Below are 17,288 nucleotides of genomic sequence, written 5' to 3' on the forward strand. Positions count from 1 at the left end.
TTTTAATGCGAAAGGACCAGGCTAGGTTTTCTACTAGACATATGTCTGCGTGACTTCGGATGATGACGTAAGCCGAAGAACACTACGCCATTTAAGACTAAAGCCTTATATGACCCATGAAGCGAAACATCCGGCGTCCATCCGGCATTACCAGCCGATGGTGCGAAAACCCACGTGACCAAGTGATGACGTCACGTTGGCGGCGATGGACCTGCTGCGGCTCGCACTGGGAAATCCCACGGTGACAACAAAAAATTAAACTATGGAGTTTTACGTGCCAAAGCCGTGATCTGATTATGAGGCGCGCTGTAGTGGGGGCCTCCGGGATTTGGGCCACCTGGAGTTCCTTTACGAGCACCTAAGTCTAAGCACACGGGTGTTTTCGCATTTGGAAACCACACGGGTATTTTCACATGTTTTCGCATCACACACTTGATGCAAACGTTAAACGCCTCCAAGTTCTACTATGGTGGCCGCTCCTAGCCACCATAGTTGTAGTTAGCTTTGGCATGAAAGGAGTATGCGTGCTATCGCGAGCTCCCGCGTTCGAAGGGAGCGGTTCGATTCCACTGTCACCCACAGATTTTTTCAACGTGAATTTATTTTATGCCAGGCTCCACAGAAAGTCTGTCTCATGCACGTATGTGACAAAGTCGCGATTAAGACCATTGCTGTTTTGTGCATTTAGACAGATATATACGGGTTACAAAGGCTCTCTAGTGCTGGATCTGCGTGATGAACAAAACGTCGTAGTAGCTAAAAGGGAGAATAAGTTCCATCGACAGGTGACGTGGCAATGCGGAAACAGATAGTCAGGCATCGACTAAAGTCTCAGGAACGATCTACGAACCACTATACCAAATGAAGACAGACGAACGTGGAAAAAACATAGCGTGGGTAGCCATCGTAAACGCTAGACCTCGATATTTGGGAGAGATGCTAACGCAAAGCATGAGCCAATAACATCAGAATTTGTAAAAATGAATTAACGGCAAATAACAGAGATCGCAAGAAACATATAGAAGTAAATGGGGGCATTTCCAACAATATTTTAACATGTTGTGGTGACTGACACGTTTTTCAGCAGGACATGAGATAGACACGGCTAAAAGTATTTGTGAGTTGGAAAGCGGAAACCTCGTAATTATTATTATTTGGTTTGAAAACATGTATACAATATAGAAGAAAGGGAAAGCGAGAAGCAAGCTGGCAACTGCCAGCGGGAAGCGCATAACGCCCGACTACTCTTCAGAAAGCAGGAGACAGAAACATAGAATAGGAAGATAGGAAGCAGGGGAGGGATGTGCAAAGAAATAGCAAGATGGCAAATCTAAAACAATTAAGCACAACACACACAGCAGGGCCCGTCACAGCAGGTCACGGTACTGAAGAATGTAGACATAGAAGAAATAGTGTTTCAGTGGTGGAACAGCTAAGTAAAGCGCGCTATACAAGAGCGTAAGCAGGCTTCTAGGAATCATCGAGAAGCCAATAAGTTGGGATTAAAAGAAAAATAGGTACTGCTTAGATGGAACAAATATAAAGAGAAAAATAACGGTGGGGAGTGAGCTCGTGCAAGAGAAAATTAGATGCACAAGTGAAGGTTTGGTGAATAACATTCGCAAAAGAGACAAAGGCGCAGCGAAAAGATTCTGGAACCGGGCGAGAGCATGCGGAGCTCCAACTAAAAACTTGCAGACGGCTACAGCCGATACAGACGGGGAAAAGGAGCCAGCCGAGCGACCTAAGGAAACGGAGACGCTGACGGGTTGTAGTGCGGTTTCAGCCATTCGACATGAAATGTTTAGCGGCCGCGGCACCATTGGTCCCTAGATGGCTGGAGGGGCTCAGTGACGTTTCAGTTGACAGGGACGGCTGACGGCTCAGTTGACAGGGAACCTCTGATGATTAAGAGCCGCCATACTTAGGCAGTAAGTTAGCGAAAGGCCGGGTTCGGAGAAGGGAAAACAGAGCCACACCAATGTACCAGGTGAGTATGACAGCGAAGAGGAGCTGTGTCGTGAGTCGTTCTGGCAGGCCTGGAATTACGATGCAACTGGGCGCGCCAGCTGGCGACATTCCTCAGCATAGGTTACGACTTCAGATACTGTCGATGACTCAGAGGCACCAGGGTGATATGGGAGGATAGCCTCCATGAAGGAGGAAGGCTCACGGTCGTAATGCAGGAAGAACGGAGAGAATCCTGTGGTAGACAGAGTGACGCTGTTGTAAGCGTAGGTAACGAAGGGTAGCATCTAGTCCAAATTGGTGTGGATAGCTGAAACGTACAAGGCAAGCATGTCGCCTAGTTCGCGACCACAGCGCTCACTCATTTCGCTGGCCTTCGGATGATATGCGCTGGCAGCGTGACTGACGATTTTGCATTCACGTACACTGTAAACAAAAATAACGGCGAAATGGGAATAAATCACTAGTCTCCTATCGCATTCCCGTTCCTGGATTTCTTATACTACGTACCAGCTGGGATAAAAAAATTTACTCCCCAGCTGACCGTGTTTATTGCATGTAAAAACGGGAGTATTTTTCTTATCCGTGTGAAGGTTGTTCGCGAAGATACTCGGACTATTTCTTACTACTTTCACAAAGTTTCTGAGGCTATTCCTGAGCGTTATTTCTGAAAGCTCACCGGTTCTGGCGCAAAGTGTCGTCTTTTAGAGATATGTCAGCGCATTTCGAAAAGGTGGAACCATCTTTCCTCGCAGCGTAGGAAACAAAGACGAAAAACATCGCGATGGCTGGCTTGCTACGGCAGCTGGAGCTTTGGCGAAAGTGAAACAGGCGTACTGCTTGCAAGCACGTGTAAACAAAAAAATAGGGCAATGCTTCGTACGCAGCTTCTACTACTCAACCAACTGAAAATTATAAATTGATGAGTTGTGCGCCAAAGCAAGCACTTATGTGATTCACGCTGCCGTACGCACTTCTTTTCGGCTCCCCCTAAAGTCAACACAGGAGTATTTTGGCCGATGCGCCACCCCCGCATGTTTTCCGAAAGCGGGGCCGTGCCTGTCACCGAATATAAGATTAACTGGAAGGGACGGATCTTCCGGGGTCCTGCGGAGAACAATAGCAGTAATTAATCACGTGAGCTTGAGCAGGGTTCTAGATGACGTGGTTTTAAACGTTCTATGAATGGTTTCCATACACGTCATCTAAAACAGCGCACTTCCTTAAGTCGGCTAACGACATCCTTTTACTACCTCTCTTAGAGGTGGTAGTGAAGCGGTGTAATGTGGCGCATTTTACTCCAGCACGCCAGAGTAAGTTGTTTAGTGCAATGTAGTTTTCAAAGCGCATGAGCGACGAAACCTCCAATCTCGGCTAACTTTTGCTAGCAGTGTAGAAAGGCTTGAACGGCTTTGAAGAGGGAGGAACGTCCGCAATCACTCTGTAGCCCACGAGGCACACCGTGCCGAAGAACGACTTTAGGAAGGATGAAGAAGGCGACTTCACGTCATGTGGCAGACCGAAGCGCTAAAGTTCCGGCGTAGCGATTGAGTTGGTCCACAGCGACGATGACCGAGCGGTTGCCATTTGCAGTACTAAGGGGCCCGCACAAATCAACTCCCATGCTGTCGAAAAAGCGTCTAGGACAGGCCAGGGGTTGGAGTGGCCCAGTAGTCGCGAAAGGTGGGCTCTTGCGGCGTTGGTACTCGTAGCACGAACGGATGTACCGCCGGGCGAAGTGGTATATTCGGCGCGAGTAGTACCGAAGCCGCAAGCGTGCGCAGGTTTTTAACAATCATTCAAGGGCACATTGCGGGTCCGCATAAAAGGATGCACACGTGTCTGAATGTACACGACGAGGAACCACCAGCTGCCATTTACGGCCATCAGATCAGTAATTGAGGCAGTATAGAAGCCCATCGCAGATGATAAAGTGACGAGCAGTGCGTCGAAGCGTGCTGTTGGTGGTATGCGGCGACGGGTCGGACAGGAACTTTTGGAGAGAGGCTAAATAAGTATCCTGGCACTGCTCGGATGGTATGTGCTGCATGTAAGTGAAGCGGAATCGTAGCTGGGCACAGACGCAAGACCAGGCTTATGGGGAAGCGGAGAGCGGGACAAGGGCGTCGGCTTCCGCATGTTCACGGCGGGACCTGTAGACGACACGAATATCATAGTCTTGGAGACGCAGTGCCCAACGAGCCAGGCGACCAGTTGGATATTTGAAGGAAGACAAACAGCACCTGGCATTGTTATCAGTCACGACGTCGAATTGTCAGCCCTACACATAACGTCGAAACGATGGTGAAAGATTCTTTCTCCGTAACAGAATAGTGAGAGTGCGGCTAGCGTAAGAGACTACGCACTGGTCGAAGCCAGATTTGCGTTGGGCAAGAATAGCGCCGAGGTAGACGGTACTAGCGTCCGTGAGGATTCCTGAGGAACGTCCGCGTCAAAACGGCGCAGAATAGGAGGAGAGGTTATGAGATGGCGTAATGTATCGAATGCGCCGACGCAAGCGGGAGACCAAGCCGAGACGCCTTGGTTGTCGGCAAAAAGCTCTGTCAAAGGGGCAATGATGGACGCAAAGTTGCGGACGAATCGGCGAAAATATGAACAAAGGCCAATAAAACTGCGTAGTTCTTTCATCGTGATCGGCCTGAGAAATATTACTCGAAGCTTTGCGGGGTCTGAAAGAGCACCATTCCCGCGGACAACATGGTCTCAGATGATGAGCCGGCGTGTAGAAATCGGCACTTCTTTAAATTTAGCTGCACCTCAGCGTCTGTAAGGCAAGTAAAGTCCCTTGTCTTTTCGAAGTCCCTCGAAAAGACTACTACATCGTCCAGACAACAAAGGCATGTGTGCTATTTGAGACCTCGAAGTATGTCGTCCATGAGGCGTTCGAAAGCGGCAGGCGCGTCAGAAAGGCCGAATTCTATATCGTTCAATTCGCATAACCCTTCGGGTGCTACAAATTCGAGTCTTGGGGCGGTCAGCTACAACCATAGGTACTTGCCAGTACCCCTATATAAGATACAGTGAAGAGAAAAACTCTGCTCCTTAGGTAGTAGAGGGCGTCACCGATTCGGGGCAGGGCATAAGCATTTTTGCGTATGATTTTATTAAGGCGCCGATAGCCCAGACAGAACCTGACGCTAGTAACCTTTTTTTTCACCAGTACGACAGGGGAGGCCCAAAGTCTGAGTCAGAGCTGTATCACGCCACGGTGACGCATGTCGCTCACCGGGTCATTAATGCTATGGCATTCTGCGTACGAGACTCGAAAGGGGGTGTGGCACACAGGTGCATGGGTGCAGGTGTCGATTTGGTGAATGATGACGGAATCGCGGCCCAAGGAAAGTTGTTGGTGGTCAAGAGATGTCTGAAACCGGTTGAGGAGCTCCAAGGGCGGGGCGTGTTGGTTGTCGTAGAGCTGGGAATCCGCTGATGTGTTGACGACACCTGAAGATGACGAAGCAGCTGAGGTAGCAGGAGTGATGTTGGCGACAGGTAGGTCAGTCACGTCAATAGGCAATTGATGAGGACAACCGGAGTCGATGTCCGCAAGTCAACCCAGAAATTCACCACGTAATAAAGTAGTTAATGAAGGTAACCGATTAGTAACATAAATTGCTCATCAAAAACTTTCCCATGTCAGAAGGGCAAAACAGTTACAGCAACAAGTTAGTGCACGAGGCGAAGGCTTCAGATGGAGACAACAGAACAGTAGTACAGGCAGCAGAGTCGCAAGAGTGAGGCACGAGAGTAGAAGAGAAAGCAGGTATGTCAGTGTTCGGGGCGACGACCGCTCGTGAAAAAAGAGAGAAACATAGCACAGATTAGGCATATCACACGTAGGCGATCCCGCGAGATAATCCAGCGCCTCCAACAAATGCAAGCACACGTTCATACGCAGGCGTGGTTTATGACTGGGACCAAAGCGGTCCGCTCTGCGGCGAAGCAGGGCGACCACGAGCACGAATAACAGTCTTCTTCCACGTCTTTTGCTGGCGTCCGTATTTGTCCTTACAACGGTAACATCTCTGAATGAGACGATGCGCTGCGGTGCATCAGAGACAATATTATGGGTAACTTCGGTATGCAAGAAAACGTACCTCAGACTGAGACCGACCCAGTATATAGCAACAGAGAAGCCTCAGAGATGAAAATTTAATGCAGAATAATTTTGCTGAAAAAAAAAAAACAGGAGAAAATCTCCCTCATAGCACGGCCGCAGGACCCAATGAAATCACATTACCGTTAATGAAAAACCTAGGTCCGAAGAGCAAGGCACTGTGGACTAATGCTATAGAGTAAGTGATTAGAACGAAGAAAATTCCGGTTGGATGGCGAGAAAGCAAAATAAACCTCTTCTACAAAGGCAAAGGCGATAAGTATTACACGAGCTCGTACGTACAATTACAGTAACGTCAGTGTATAGAGAATAGGAATGCAGGCCATAAAATTAGAACTGTCGAGATGGGTGGGAAAATATGGCACACTGGAGTAACTACAGAATGTGTACAGAAAGGTATACGCTTAGAGGGTAACGTGCTCGGACTAACTCGGGGCATAGATATTTCAGTAGCTCCGAATAGACCTTTAAGGATATCATTCCTAGATATTATAGGAGCATATGACAAGGTACACAGGGAATTGTCATTGGATTTTCTCAACCGCGAAGATATAGATGACGGTTTCGTGGAGCAGCTGAGGGATATACCGGGAGTTTCTCGCAACTTGAGTGAAACATTAAAAATATGCAAATACTACGTAGCGCGACAAACCAAGCTAATCTTCTTTTCTATCACTTGGAGATAGTCAGGTTATTTTTTTGCATTAAAGATGAAGTTTATTGATGCCTTGTAACCCTCCACGTGGAAATCGCGCATGCGCTAGATATTGCGACAGCACGATTGCGCTTTTCGTGCAGGCAGCCAGAAACAACGTACCACTGCAGCGGGTCTCCATGATCAACGTGAAAATTCATTATTTCTTACTTTCAATGAGACTGCGGCAATGGATCGAACAGTTATATTACTGTTACCGGTATACAAGGATCGGGCCGGACTACAAGGTTCGGTTCCATACTCGAGCGGAACGCGACTATAACCCAGTTCGACGTCGTTTAGATACGGAATCACGTGCAGCGCCTCGCGAGACTGACTGCCTGAAGTGGTGGACTGCCAGCTGGCTTGTTTTCTCCTCTCGAGTCGCCCCTAACTTTAGAAAACACGTACAGTCGCCAGAAAATGCTTACGCACGCTACGAATGCGGAGAAAGATGCGTAGGCGTGCGTCTAGAATTCACAAGTGCTGCGCGCGAGCTTGCGTATTCACACGCCGTACAGGGAACCCGTGAGGTCTCGGACACAGTGCCCGGGCCGAAACGAAATCAGGTTTTTCTCTTCGGTTAGTTTCGAGTGTACAGAGAAGGCGGGAGCGGAATTGCCTGGGGAGGGGGGGGGGGCGAGTTTCTCGAGTAAAACAAGCGAATCCACGCCAGCAGAGGCGCCTTCACGTAAGGCAAATAGCCTTCAGAGCGCGCGTATGCAATCAGCGCGTTGTAAGTCAGGACAGCTAGAGCAGAGCTTTCATAGAATTTACATCGAAAATGTGAACTGGACCGGTTGGAATGCTTGCAGAATATTGAGTGTGCGTAAAGCAAAGTCGTCGGGAAGGGGTTTAGTTCGAACGCGTGCACTGACTTGCACTTGCACTTCACTGTCAAGGACCTGGCGGACGGAGATTCACGCAGTCGAAAGAGTTGAATTGTGGCGAAACAAGGCGAAATCGCGAGGAAATCGCTTCGCGCGTTTCTCCCCTCTCCTTTCTCCAGTAATCCTACGCACCTGCTGTCTGCACGTAGTCGCGAAGTTCGTGTCCAGCATGTACTGAGGCGCGGGGTTATATGGGGAGGTGAAGAAGCGAGAAATGAATTTAAAACAGCTGAGAGTGTCTATTCGTGCTGTGAATTTGAAGGAACAGAAACGAACTGCGCATAGGAAGAGTACAACTGCCGGTATAAAAAACGAAAAAGGATACGCGTAACGTACGTTAAGGCGCAGATGTGAATTTAGAAAGAAAATGGGAAGATGGCCGATATTCTAGTTGATATTAAGAGAAAGACATGAATCTGGGCAATCATGTTACGCGTAGAGCAGATAATTGATGGTGTTATGGACTTACAGAATTGCTTCTATGGGATGTGAAACGTAGTCGGGGATGGCAGTGGACGCCACAGTGTGAAGGAAGGAGGAAATTTGCATGTATTATGAGGGCGTCAGCTGGCGCAAGACAGAGGCAATTTGAACACGCTGGGAGAAAACCTCGTCTTGTAGTGGACGTAAATTGGGTAACGATGATTATGAGAACCTGAGCCTAAGCATAGAGAAGAAGCACCGAGTAAAAGAAACAGTTTTTAGGTAGAAACGACGATAAGAAGAATGAAGTATTAAAGGATTCGGCACGTCTGTAGTGGAGGGATACGCCGCTGGTAGGAATCACTGCCGTAGAGTAAGTACTGTCCTGCTGGTGCATTTAGCCTACCCACGTAGGAGTGAAAGAACTTGCACTTTAGGAGTACAGACGGCCACACGCTTCCTGGAGCACTTGACCGGGCTATTTAAAAGCAGCTTCGAGTGCAGTGTCCTTTCCTCCTAATCCTCCCCCCCCCGTCTCTGTTAACGCTAAAGCTTACTTGAGAACAGCGACAGATTAGGAATATTACAGATCATGTACCATATTATGTACCATACTTATAGCGTACAGTATGTTCCACCTTTTTAGGCAGCAGTTCAAGTTTAGGCAGCAATTCAACTGCATTAAATCCTAAATGTCCTCATATTCTACAGCTGTACGGGTAGCGACATTACAAAACAATAAAAAATATGACTGCTTCCTCAATGTTACGTTGCTGCCTAAACATTTAGGCCACTTTGTTACTTTAAAGAAGCTCCGCATTACGATAAGAGCTCTGCATGTTTTGTTTGAAAACACATTCGCAAGGTGCCGCTGTTAGTGCTGCTGCTCCTATATGCTGACGTCAGGGACAGCAAACACAGGGCACTCTTTTAGATTTACATGTTCAAGAGCATAAACCGGGAGCACATAATGAGCCAATGTTTGACTTTGGCTTGTCGAGATACTGTAATACAATTGTCAGTCGCGCCTTTTGCGCACAGAACCGAAACGCCCGGCAGAAAACACGATGAAAATTACATTGAGGTCTGCACGTCTCTAAATATGTTCACAGTTCTACTGCGAACATTACGCGTCTGCAATCACTATAGCCTTTCCAACTTAATTTTTTTTTTGATGGCATAGCACTGGACCTAATGAAGGTGTCTATATGGAGGTTTCCACGCCAATACCCAGCCGCGCATACAGTGGTCGAGCAGTTCTAAGCATTTAGATGCAGTGGTTGTGTTTCAATAATGGGTGTGACGTTCGGGCGGCGCCGCTCATGCAGTTCATGCATGTAGTCGAGCGCGCTAATCTGCGTCATTTGGGCCATCGGCGTACTGCTAATTTAGAAGTTTTACTCAGGAGCTTAGCGGTTGCGGTCATTGGGGAGTGACACGGGGCGGCCGAATAGCGGAAGAGAACAACTCATCCAGCATTTTTGGATGACATTCCTTTCCTAACGGAACGTACTAACAGAAACAGTGCAACGCAAAACTAGCTTTTCTTCAACGTTGGCAAAGAAAACTGATTAACGGTTCGTATTTTTGTACATTGCCAGATACACTACACTCCATTCAGCGCGTGCAGAAAGCGTGCGAGATCTCACCTTGATGTCGGGCGGGTTGACAACGCCGTGCTTCTTGAAGAAGCAGCGCAGCGATCCGGACATGGCCGTCATGAGGACATCGTTGAAGGTGCTCCGCGTGATCTGCTTGATGCGGTAGACCTGCGGCAGTCGCAACGGCAGAAAACTTGAAGCAAGCGGATCGGGTGCCGTAGCCACCGCGTACAATTCTATTCCTGATCACGCAGAGTGAAGGGCTTTTTATACCTCACATTCGCAAGTGTTGAGGCTATTGCACATAGGTTGGTGTAATTCTATCCCATTGGTGGTCCCGCCACTTTAGGACATGGAGCAAATTTTTGGAGCAGGAAAACTTTCGTTTTGGAGCAGTTTCGCAGTAGGAAAATCAGCCTTTTTGGAACATTTGGAGCAGCACAGCAGTGACCTGTAGCCATTTGGCGAAACTTTTTATTACTGTGCAATCAGTAAGTGCTGTTCAAGAGTGAAGCAAGATAGAAAGCTAAGCTTGCCTTCCGACGAACCATGTACCATGCACAATATCTTGCAAACACTTTTATTTCGGTAGGCAAGGCACTTAATTTTGTAAACACGTAAATAAAATTTTGCAGGCTAACGAAAACAAAGATATGTGCCTGCGCGCAAGAAAGAGATAAAGTTAGAAATGACTTAGAACAATTTCCAACTTCCAAACGACAGATGTGCATTGATATGCTTTACCGCACTGGACAAAATGTGTATTACGCCCAAAAGCAATGCTAGAGGCTCGACAAGAGACTATGCGTCCATGAACGGCGCCAAGATGTGGTGCCTCAGTACGGTGTGTCGCAAAGATAATGATGGCAGTCGAGAACAAGTTTCGTATTGTCCCGTGCACTTGCTTTCGTTGTGAGGCGGTTTGTCGGCTTCCCGTGTGTCGTGTGGCCTCCGCAAATAGATACGAGTCGATTTGGCGTAAAACTGCAACTTTTGTCGCCGATACCCGACCGACCTTTCGAAGTACTCACCTTTTACTGCCCTCAAGGGCTCAAATTGCCACACGCACCTCCGAAATTGCTCTGAAGGCCTGCCAGTTCAATTATTAGGCCTATCGGTGCTCGTACTGCGACAGGATAGGGTGGGTGCACTCGTCTATAATTTAAGAATACATACTGTGTCCTGTGACAATTGTCTCTTCGCACTCTTGGTATGCCTCACCGCAATACTCCGCGTATGCTTCACCGCGTCACACTGCAACAGCGAGGCGAAGCTGAGTTTTGGGAACCGGCATCTTGCAACACTTACTGTTGTCGGCGTCTTGGGAACTATTCTTCAGTATCATGACACATCAACCAGCGTAACGACGAACTTCTTGAAAACAATGCGGCTTTTCCAGAGTATAGATTACGAGCCGCGTAGCTTCCTTCCTTCCGCATCCTACATCGCTGGGGGGTCATTGTATGGCGCACACGAGGACACTAGGTGCCAATGTGAGGATGGTAAACCGATTAGGAACACACCATCAACTGAATGTGCAACAAATGTCAGGTGGCACTGCATTCGGCGCAGGTGCTCTAAACATATCGGAAAGCGGTGCACCTTCAATACTGGCGGTCCAGTGATATTCACATCCGTCTATAGAAAACGCCTTACGATTCTCTAAGAAGGCGTTGCGAAATTATATCAAGTGAGAACGGCTGTATCGATCAAAATTTATACATACATAAACATGTGTAGTATTAAACTAAAGGGAACAATTTGTGAACGACTGCACGGGATTCCCGACACAGACGCAGCCAAAGCTGATGGAGCGTCACTTCACGGCGCGGCCTTGACGAGGGTATGTAGGGCATTGTGTTTTCATGCCTGCACTTTGCTGTTTTCCTGGCAATGCCGGAGTCCCGATACACGCGACGTTCCTTGCTGTGAGGTCCGCTCAGTCTCACGTCCTGTCTATCCAAGTGCCCCGTTAGCTTTGCGCTTCTCTCCTGCAGTCGCAGTCCGCGCCTTGCGTCGAGGGGTAATTTCCAAAAGGTCGATTCGACCGCGTTCAGAGCGCATGCGTAGAGGTTGTGTCTCCACTGTGATGATGGTAGTCTCTGCCGCTACCTCATTCTACTTGGATTATAGGCAATAGGTTGCGTACAGTCAAGTTCGTGGCTACTCTGGCGCCATCTGCCGCAGCGAAGCGACAACTCTGGGAAGGTGGCACTGCGGGAACGGTCGGGGACGTATTGCCTTCTTAATTGGCCCTCCCCTCTTTTTTTTTCAGATACGTCTTTCGACAGTTCAATGGCATGCGCTTCATGGACAAGCGTATAAATTATGGAGGTGCGGAAAAAAACGAGTGGAACCGTCCATATGCTGCGTAAGACACTCAGCCACGAATGATGGCCAGCCGGGGATAAATTGGTAGATGTTTCCTAGCAAGCCTTCACAACTAGAACGGCGAAAGAAATGGATCGCAGCTGTGAGGAGAGGGAGGTAAGTCAGCTTCTGCATCATAATTCTGTGAAGGGTTTGTTTTGTAAATCGTGCTATAAGTGCGCATTTCGCAGTTTGTGCGACGGCAGCAGTCGTGGTCGGGTCTACCGCTCAACATTTAAAATTCTTTTGTCCCGAATGTGCCGATTCGACTACTGCTTAGTGTACGCTTAGCATTTGGTATGATCAGCAAAATATTGGCGTGTGTGATGAGCAATATTTTATGCTGAGGACGCTTATTTTATGCTGGCGAGCACTCATTCATAGACGATACTACTTTCGTCTGCTGGCGTCAGAGGAGCAGTTTCACACGGTGCGACTTTTCTTGCGACTTTACATTTGCAAATTTGCCTTGCGAAAGCAAAGCGCGTACGCAAGCAAAGGAATTTGCAAGCGAAATCAGGCCCTATGAGAAGGGCATAATGAACCAGGATCATTGTACATGATGAAAAACGAACATCTGTGTCATATAAATCAGACCTCCTCAGTAATAAATATCATCTTTAGCTGCAGCAGGCTCCGAATGGGTCCCAAAGGAATCAACCAGGATATACTGCAATCATTTCGTCAGTGGAGAAATAAGCCAAACCAAAAGTCGTGCTGACAACAACCATACGCTTTTTTCTGGACTTCTGTAAAGTGCGGCAAGCTGAAGAGAATAATATGACGAATAAAAAGACCTGATAAATGAGGGCTCCTTTGTCCCACTTAATTGCCGCGAGATGCGACTCGTAGTTGCGCCGACTACGCCGGCGAGTAGGTCCCGATTCCGTGTTTAGAAGTGAGCCACGACAGACCGCTTACAACTGCTTTAAATCCGCAAAAGCTTTTGTTTGGCGCTTTGCCAGACGACGACGAGGCACAGAGAACATTAGAGTACCGCGGTGTCACACAGTCACTTTCAGTCAAGATCGAGCCCGACCGGATCAAATTCATCAATTTCGAGCTAGCACGGTCACTACTGCACGGTCCAACAATTCGATTCGAGTTAGTTTAGCTGACTCGGTATGACGGTGCTGACGACAGCCACGATCGCTATGGTGATGCTCGAACTCGATGCGCGCATCGCGATTGACTGAACACATATCGACAAAATCGCGATCCAAAGTGACCGTGCAGATGTACCCGGTTCAGATGTAACTGCATGGCGATCTGAAGTACCAATCTCACATGGGTACCAAATGATAGGTTGCGGCTTACAACACGCCGGAGCGAAATCGGGCACGCATCGTCAACAGCGACGCGTCGATTAAAAATCGGTTGACCTCTTAGAAGCCCAACGTTTTCAGGGTGCCCGTTTAGAGGCTTCGACGTTAGTATCACAGTAGGCTTTACTCATGTGCAGGATGACATCGCACAGTAGTTTTCCCTGCTGCGAACGGCATTTGGCGTGAACGTCCAAGTCGTCCACTCCTTTCGCGGAAAGAACTTGCGAAGTGGCGTACAGCTTGTCTCCGCTGGTTAACGCTGCAGCATGAAAGTACTCTCCTGTTCCTTTAACATGGCTAAACCCGCACCATCACCGAGCACCCCGCTTGCACCTACATGCACACAAAAAATGCCGAATCACGGCAGGTGCGGCCTTCGGCGACATATGCACGAAGATTAAATTTCGCGGTCTTCCCACCTTCCCAGTGTTGCGCCGCTCGCCACAGGCGGCGTTGAGCAGCGCGGCACCGCTGCTGCTCAGTGGTGCCGCCTGTTCACTGGATGGAGCCTATATTGAGGGGCATGCCAAGGACAATGGCTTTGTAGGTTTTTCTAGTGAATTTCCGGAGAAAATTCGGGCCGGTTTTTTTTTTCCTTAGCCCCACTTCAAGCGTAGGCAATTTCATTGTCACGACCAATCTGGTTAACCTTTCTGCCTTTCCTCTTCATTCTCTCTCTCTTTGTTGCCACCTATCGGCACTTTCATCTCAATAGTAAGTGGGCTTGTCATGATACACGCATAACATAAAATTCTTGGATTGTAGAGCGAAGTGACGCGGACAGAGACTAGGAGAAGACAGGATGACCGCTCGACCTGTCTGCTTGTAGTCTCTGTCCGTGTCACTTCGCTCTACAATCCAAGGTCATCTTGCCCTGCCAACTCGCCCAACTTTCTATCTTTTTGTATGAAAATCTTACCATATATTTTTCCTTCAGCCCCCCAAAATTACCACTAGCGGCATGCTTTGCGGCAGCTGTGGCGTAGCGAAACTCCTCGTCCAATTGGTCTGTTCATACAATTAGCCAAGCCCGTTCAAAGTGCCCGATACGTCTTTTGGCTGAGTTCTGGGTCGGCCTTGAAACGGGCGGCTACTATGGGATAGATGGGCTACTATGGGATAGATAGCGCTGTGGCACGTTTAACTGCATACAAGATCACACAAGGGCATGCTCCGTAGCCTATGCTTTTAATTCAATGTGCGACGCCACAAATGTCTGACTTTTACAACAGATTCGATAGCAAATCGAAGAGTTGAACTTTACCAATTACGACATGCGAGAACACATGCTGCGTTCCTGCGCACAGAGAGATCTCAATAGCATTATTTTTGCCCTTACCACACGGTGCCTGATAATTTTATTACGGTGTTACAGACCCTAAAGCTACCTAGCTAAAAACCAAAAGGAACGGGCAGGCTGGTATCAACCAAAAAGGCAACATCAGGAATGATACAGAAAGCTAGTGCAATACTTCTGCATAGAATAAGATCGCCTCATACGTGCTTGTGCAGAGCGCCTCGCACACGCGTGAACCATGGTCATCGTAAAAATTTACAGACTCGCGTTTCGCTAGAATCATTACGCAGCGTCCAGAGCGCCATCTATGAGACAGTGCGTGGGCCGGCGCTTCGTTTTCTGACCTGCGACAGGCGTATGCTTCCGGCCGTCCACGCGATGACCCTCTGTCGGCCGGGCGGCTTGGAGCCCCGCTTGAGGTAGTTGAAATCGCGCTTGGTGAGCAGGAGCCACGAGATGAGGAAGGTGAGGGGGCCGACGACGAGCGCTCGGCACACGTTGAGGGGAAAGCTGGAACCGCCGAAACGCGGCTTCATCTTCAGACTCGGCCCTGGGTCGCAGAGGTGGTTGCAGAACAGCATCATCAACGACACACCGTCGCTGATCACCTGCGTGTTCAGGCAGAAAAGAAGAAAAGAAAGGCCCTGCGCGTCAGGGATGGAGAAAGTATATACCTTGACCCCTTCGCTAACAACAGGCATTGACGTTCCGCTCAGAGAAAGTAGAGAAAAGGAACACACCTAGAAAAAGAAGAAGAAGAATAAGATACAGAAGGAGGCGGTAATTTATGGGTCGCTGGTCTCTTGGGACGTAGCCAGTCCCTGCATTATAGAGATAGGACGGCACATCCGAAGAAGGAGAAGGCTCAACAGGAGCTGTTCTTCGGGGCACGAGTTCGCACTTTTATATCCCATAGGCCCCAGGATTACTACGCCGGGCGTGTCGAGCTTTCGCTTCCTTAGAGAAGGCTGCCCCCCGTACTTCAGTGGTAATGAAAGCTTAGGGCCATTTCATCCTGGAAAAGCGTCTAGACGAAGTAAAAAAAAAAGAACAGGTTCTAACTTGCCTACGTGCATCGGCATGCTTGTGGCGTTCAGTAAACTTTGATACGATGTGATTTTAGAAAGGTTGGCAACATGCGCACTCCGCTAGGCTAGCCTGCTACAACACATCCATTCCCCTCAGCACAGAGATAGGGAAGACTTCTTTTTCTTCGTTGGCAGTAAAAATACTGATTAAAGCCGTGTCGCTAAAAAAAACAAAATATTTCCGAATGCTAGACCAATGTGTGGATGAGGTCAGTGAGGCTTCGTCAAGCTGTCCATGTGGCAGCTTTTCCTGCATGCTCCTCGCGTCATGTACTGATGCAAATAAACATCATTGTCATTGTCATTGTCATTAAGAAATGATGGTCACATTATTGGACACTATAATCACAACGAAAGTGCTCTTTTTATAGCGATAATAATTATATGGACCCTCCAGGCGTATTCTTCCTGTCGCCATGATGTTTCATATAAAGTCCAAGAGGAATAACATGTCGCCGCGCGTCGCATGCTGTATGTGCGAGAGAAAAGACGCTAGCGAAGTCGACGATCGCGGCTCAGTCTGGCGCGCGCGAAGGTAGAAAGCGGAGAGCAAACGCGCCGTATTCCGTCGCTAGAAAGACCGTGGGGTATGGGATAGCGGGAGGGAAGGGGGGGGGGTGAAGTTGTGCTCCGGCAGCAACTGGGCATTTGGCGATCGGGCGCAAGGGAGAACTGACGACCGCGCCTCAATCTTTCGCGCCATATGTGGAGGAAAGCAGGGAAACAGCGCGGGAAGGACGGGTGCGGCTTCAACTCCGCCAACTGCGTACTTTGCACGGACGCGCGTGGTCGAACGGGTCGTATCCCGACAGGGGTCTCCAGACGGTTCATGCCTTTGCGCGCGCCGTGCATGGTCCCGCTGCTCTTGCGTTGAAGCGATAGGCAGCACGAAGGTCACTTCGCTCGCTGCGGCTGCCGCGCTTGCTCACACCGGCGTTCTGACAGCGAGCGTTCGGGCTCATTGACTGCAGCGTGTTCATGGTTGCCTGCGCGCGTTGACACCAGTTTATATTCAGTTAGTAAGCAAATGTCTGGAAGTCTTACGGCCCATAAAGCTGCTATACTTATTTCGTATAGCAGTCCACTAATTTTTATGGCAATCGATGCTTCGCCTTTCAGGCGAAACTGCTACTTTCTATATTTGTACGCCAATAAAGTTTTAGACTGGCCAACGTACCTTTATATAAAACCCACATTGTGCGCACTTTCAACAATTTCAAATCGGTCCAGTTTTTAGCAGGAAGTGTTTACTATTAAGAGTCCAGAACTGCTATTTTCAGCTAGGAGGCTGACCGTTGGATTAGCAGAGAAAGCCTGATTGTTGTCATCCGCTGTAATTTAATTTTCTGTCTTTGCCAGCGAAACCTCGAAAGCATCAGGACATATCAAATTGCGTCCACAACATGAACCTCTAAACCACTTGCAGCCCTCTTCGACTCCATGGAGGTATTAATTTGGGCGTATTTGCTATTTAATTTCTCTAAAATAAAAACA

The 17,288-nt window shown here is 48.5% G+C and overlaps 1 protein-coding gene across 1 annotated transcript in view; it reads right to left on the minus strand.

Annotated features, from left to right (window-relative positions):
* LOC139050701 (putative diacyglycerol O-acyltransferase Mb3761c) overlaps positions 1 to 17,288 on the minus strand; it is a 521,464-nt gene that overhangs the window by 118,819 nt on the left and 385,357 nt on the right. Inside the window, exons 7-8 of the mRNA XM_070527326.1 lie at positions 15,051 to 15,314; positions 9,763 to 9,882 (exon numbers count right to left, since the gene is read on the minus strand). Of these exons, the coding sequence (XP_070383427.1) occupies positions 9,763 to 9,882; positions 15,051 to 15,314 (384 nt within the window). The remainder of the gene's footprint in view (positions 1 to 9,762; positions 9,883 to 15,050; positions 15,315 to 17,288) is intronic.

Source organism: Dermacentor albipictus, chromosome 10 (genome assembly GCF_038994185.2).
Source record: "Dermacentor albipictus isolate Rhodes 1998 colony chromosome 10, USDA_Dalb.pri_finalv2, whole genome shotgun sequence".
Lineage (NCBI taxonomy): Eukaryota > Metazoa > Arthropoda > Arachnida > Ixodida > Ixodidae > Dermacentor > Dermacentor albipictus.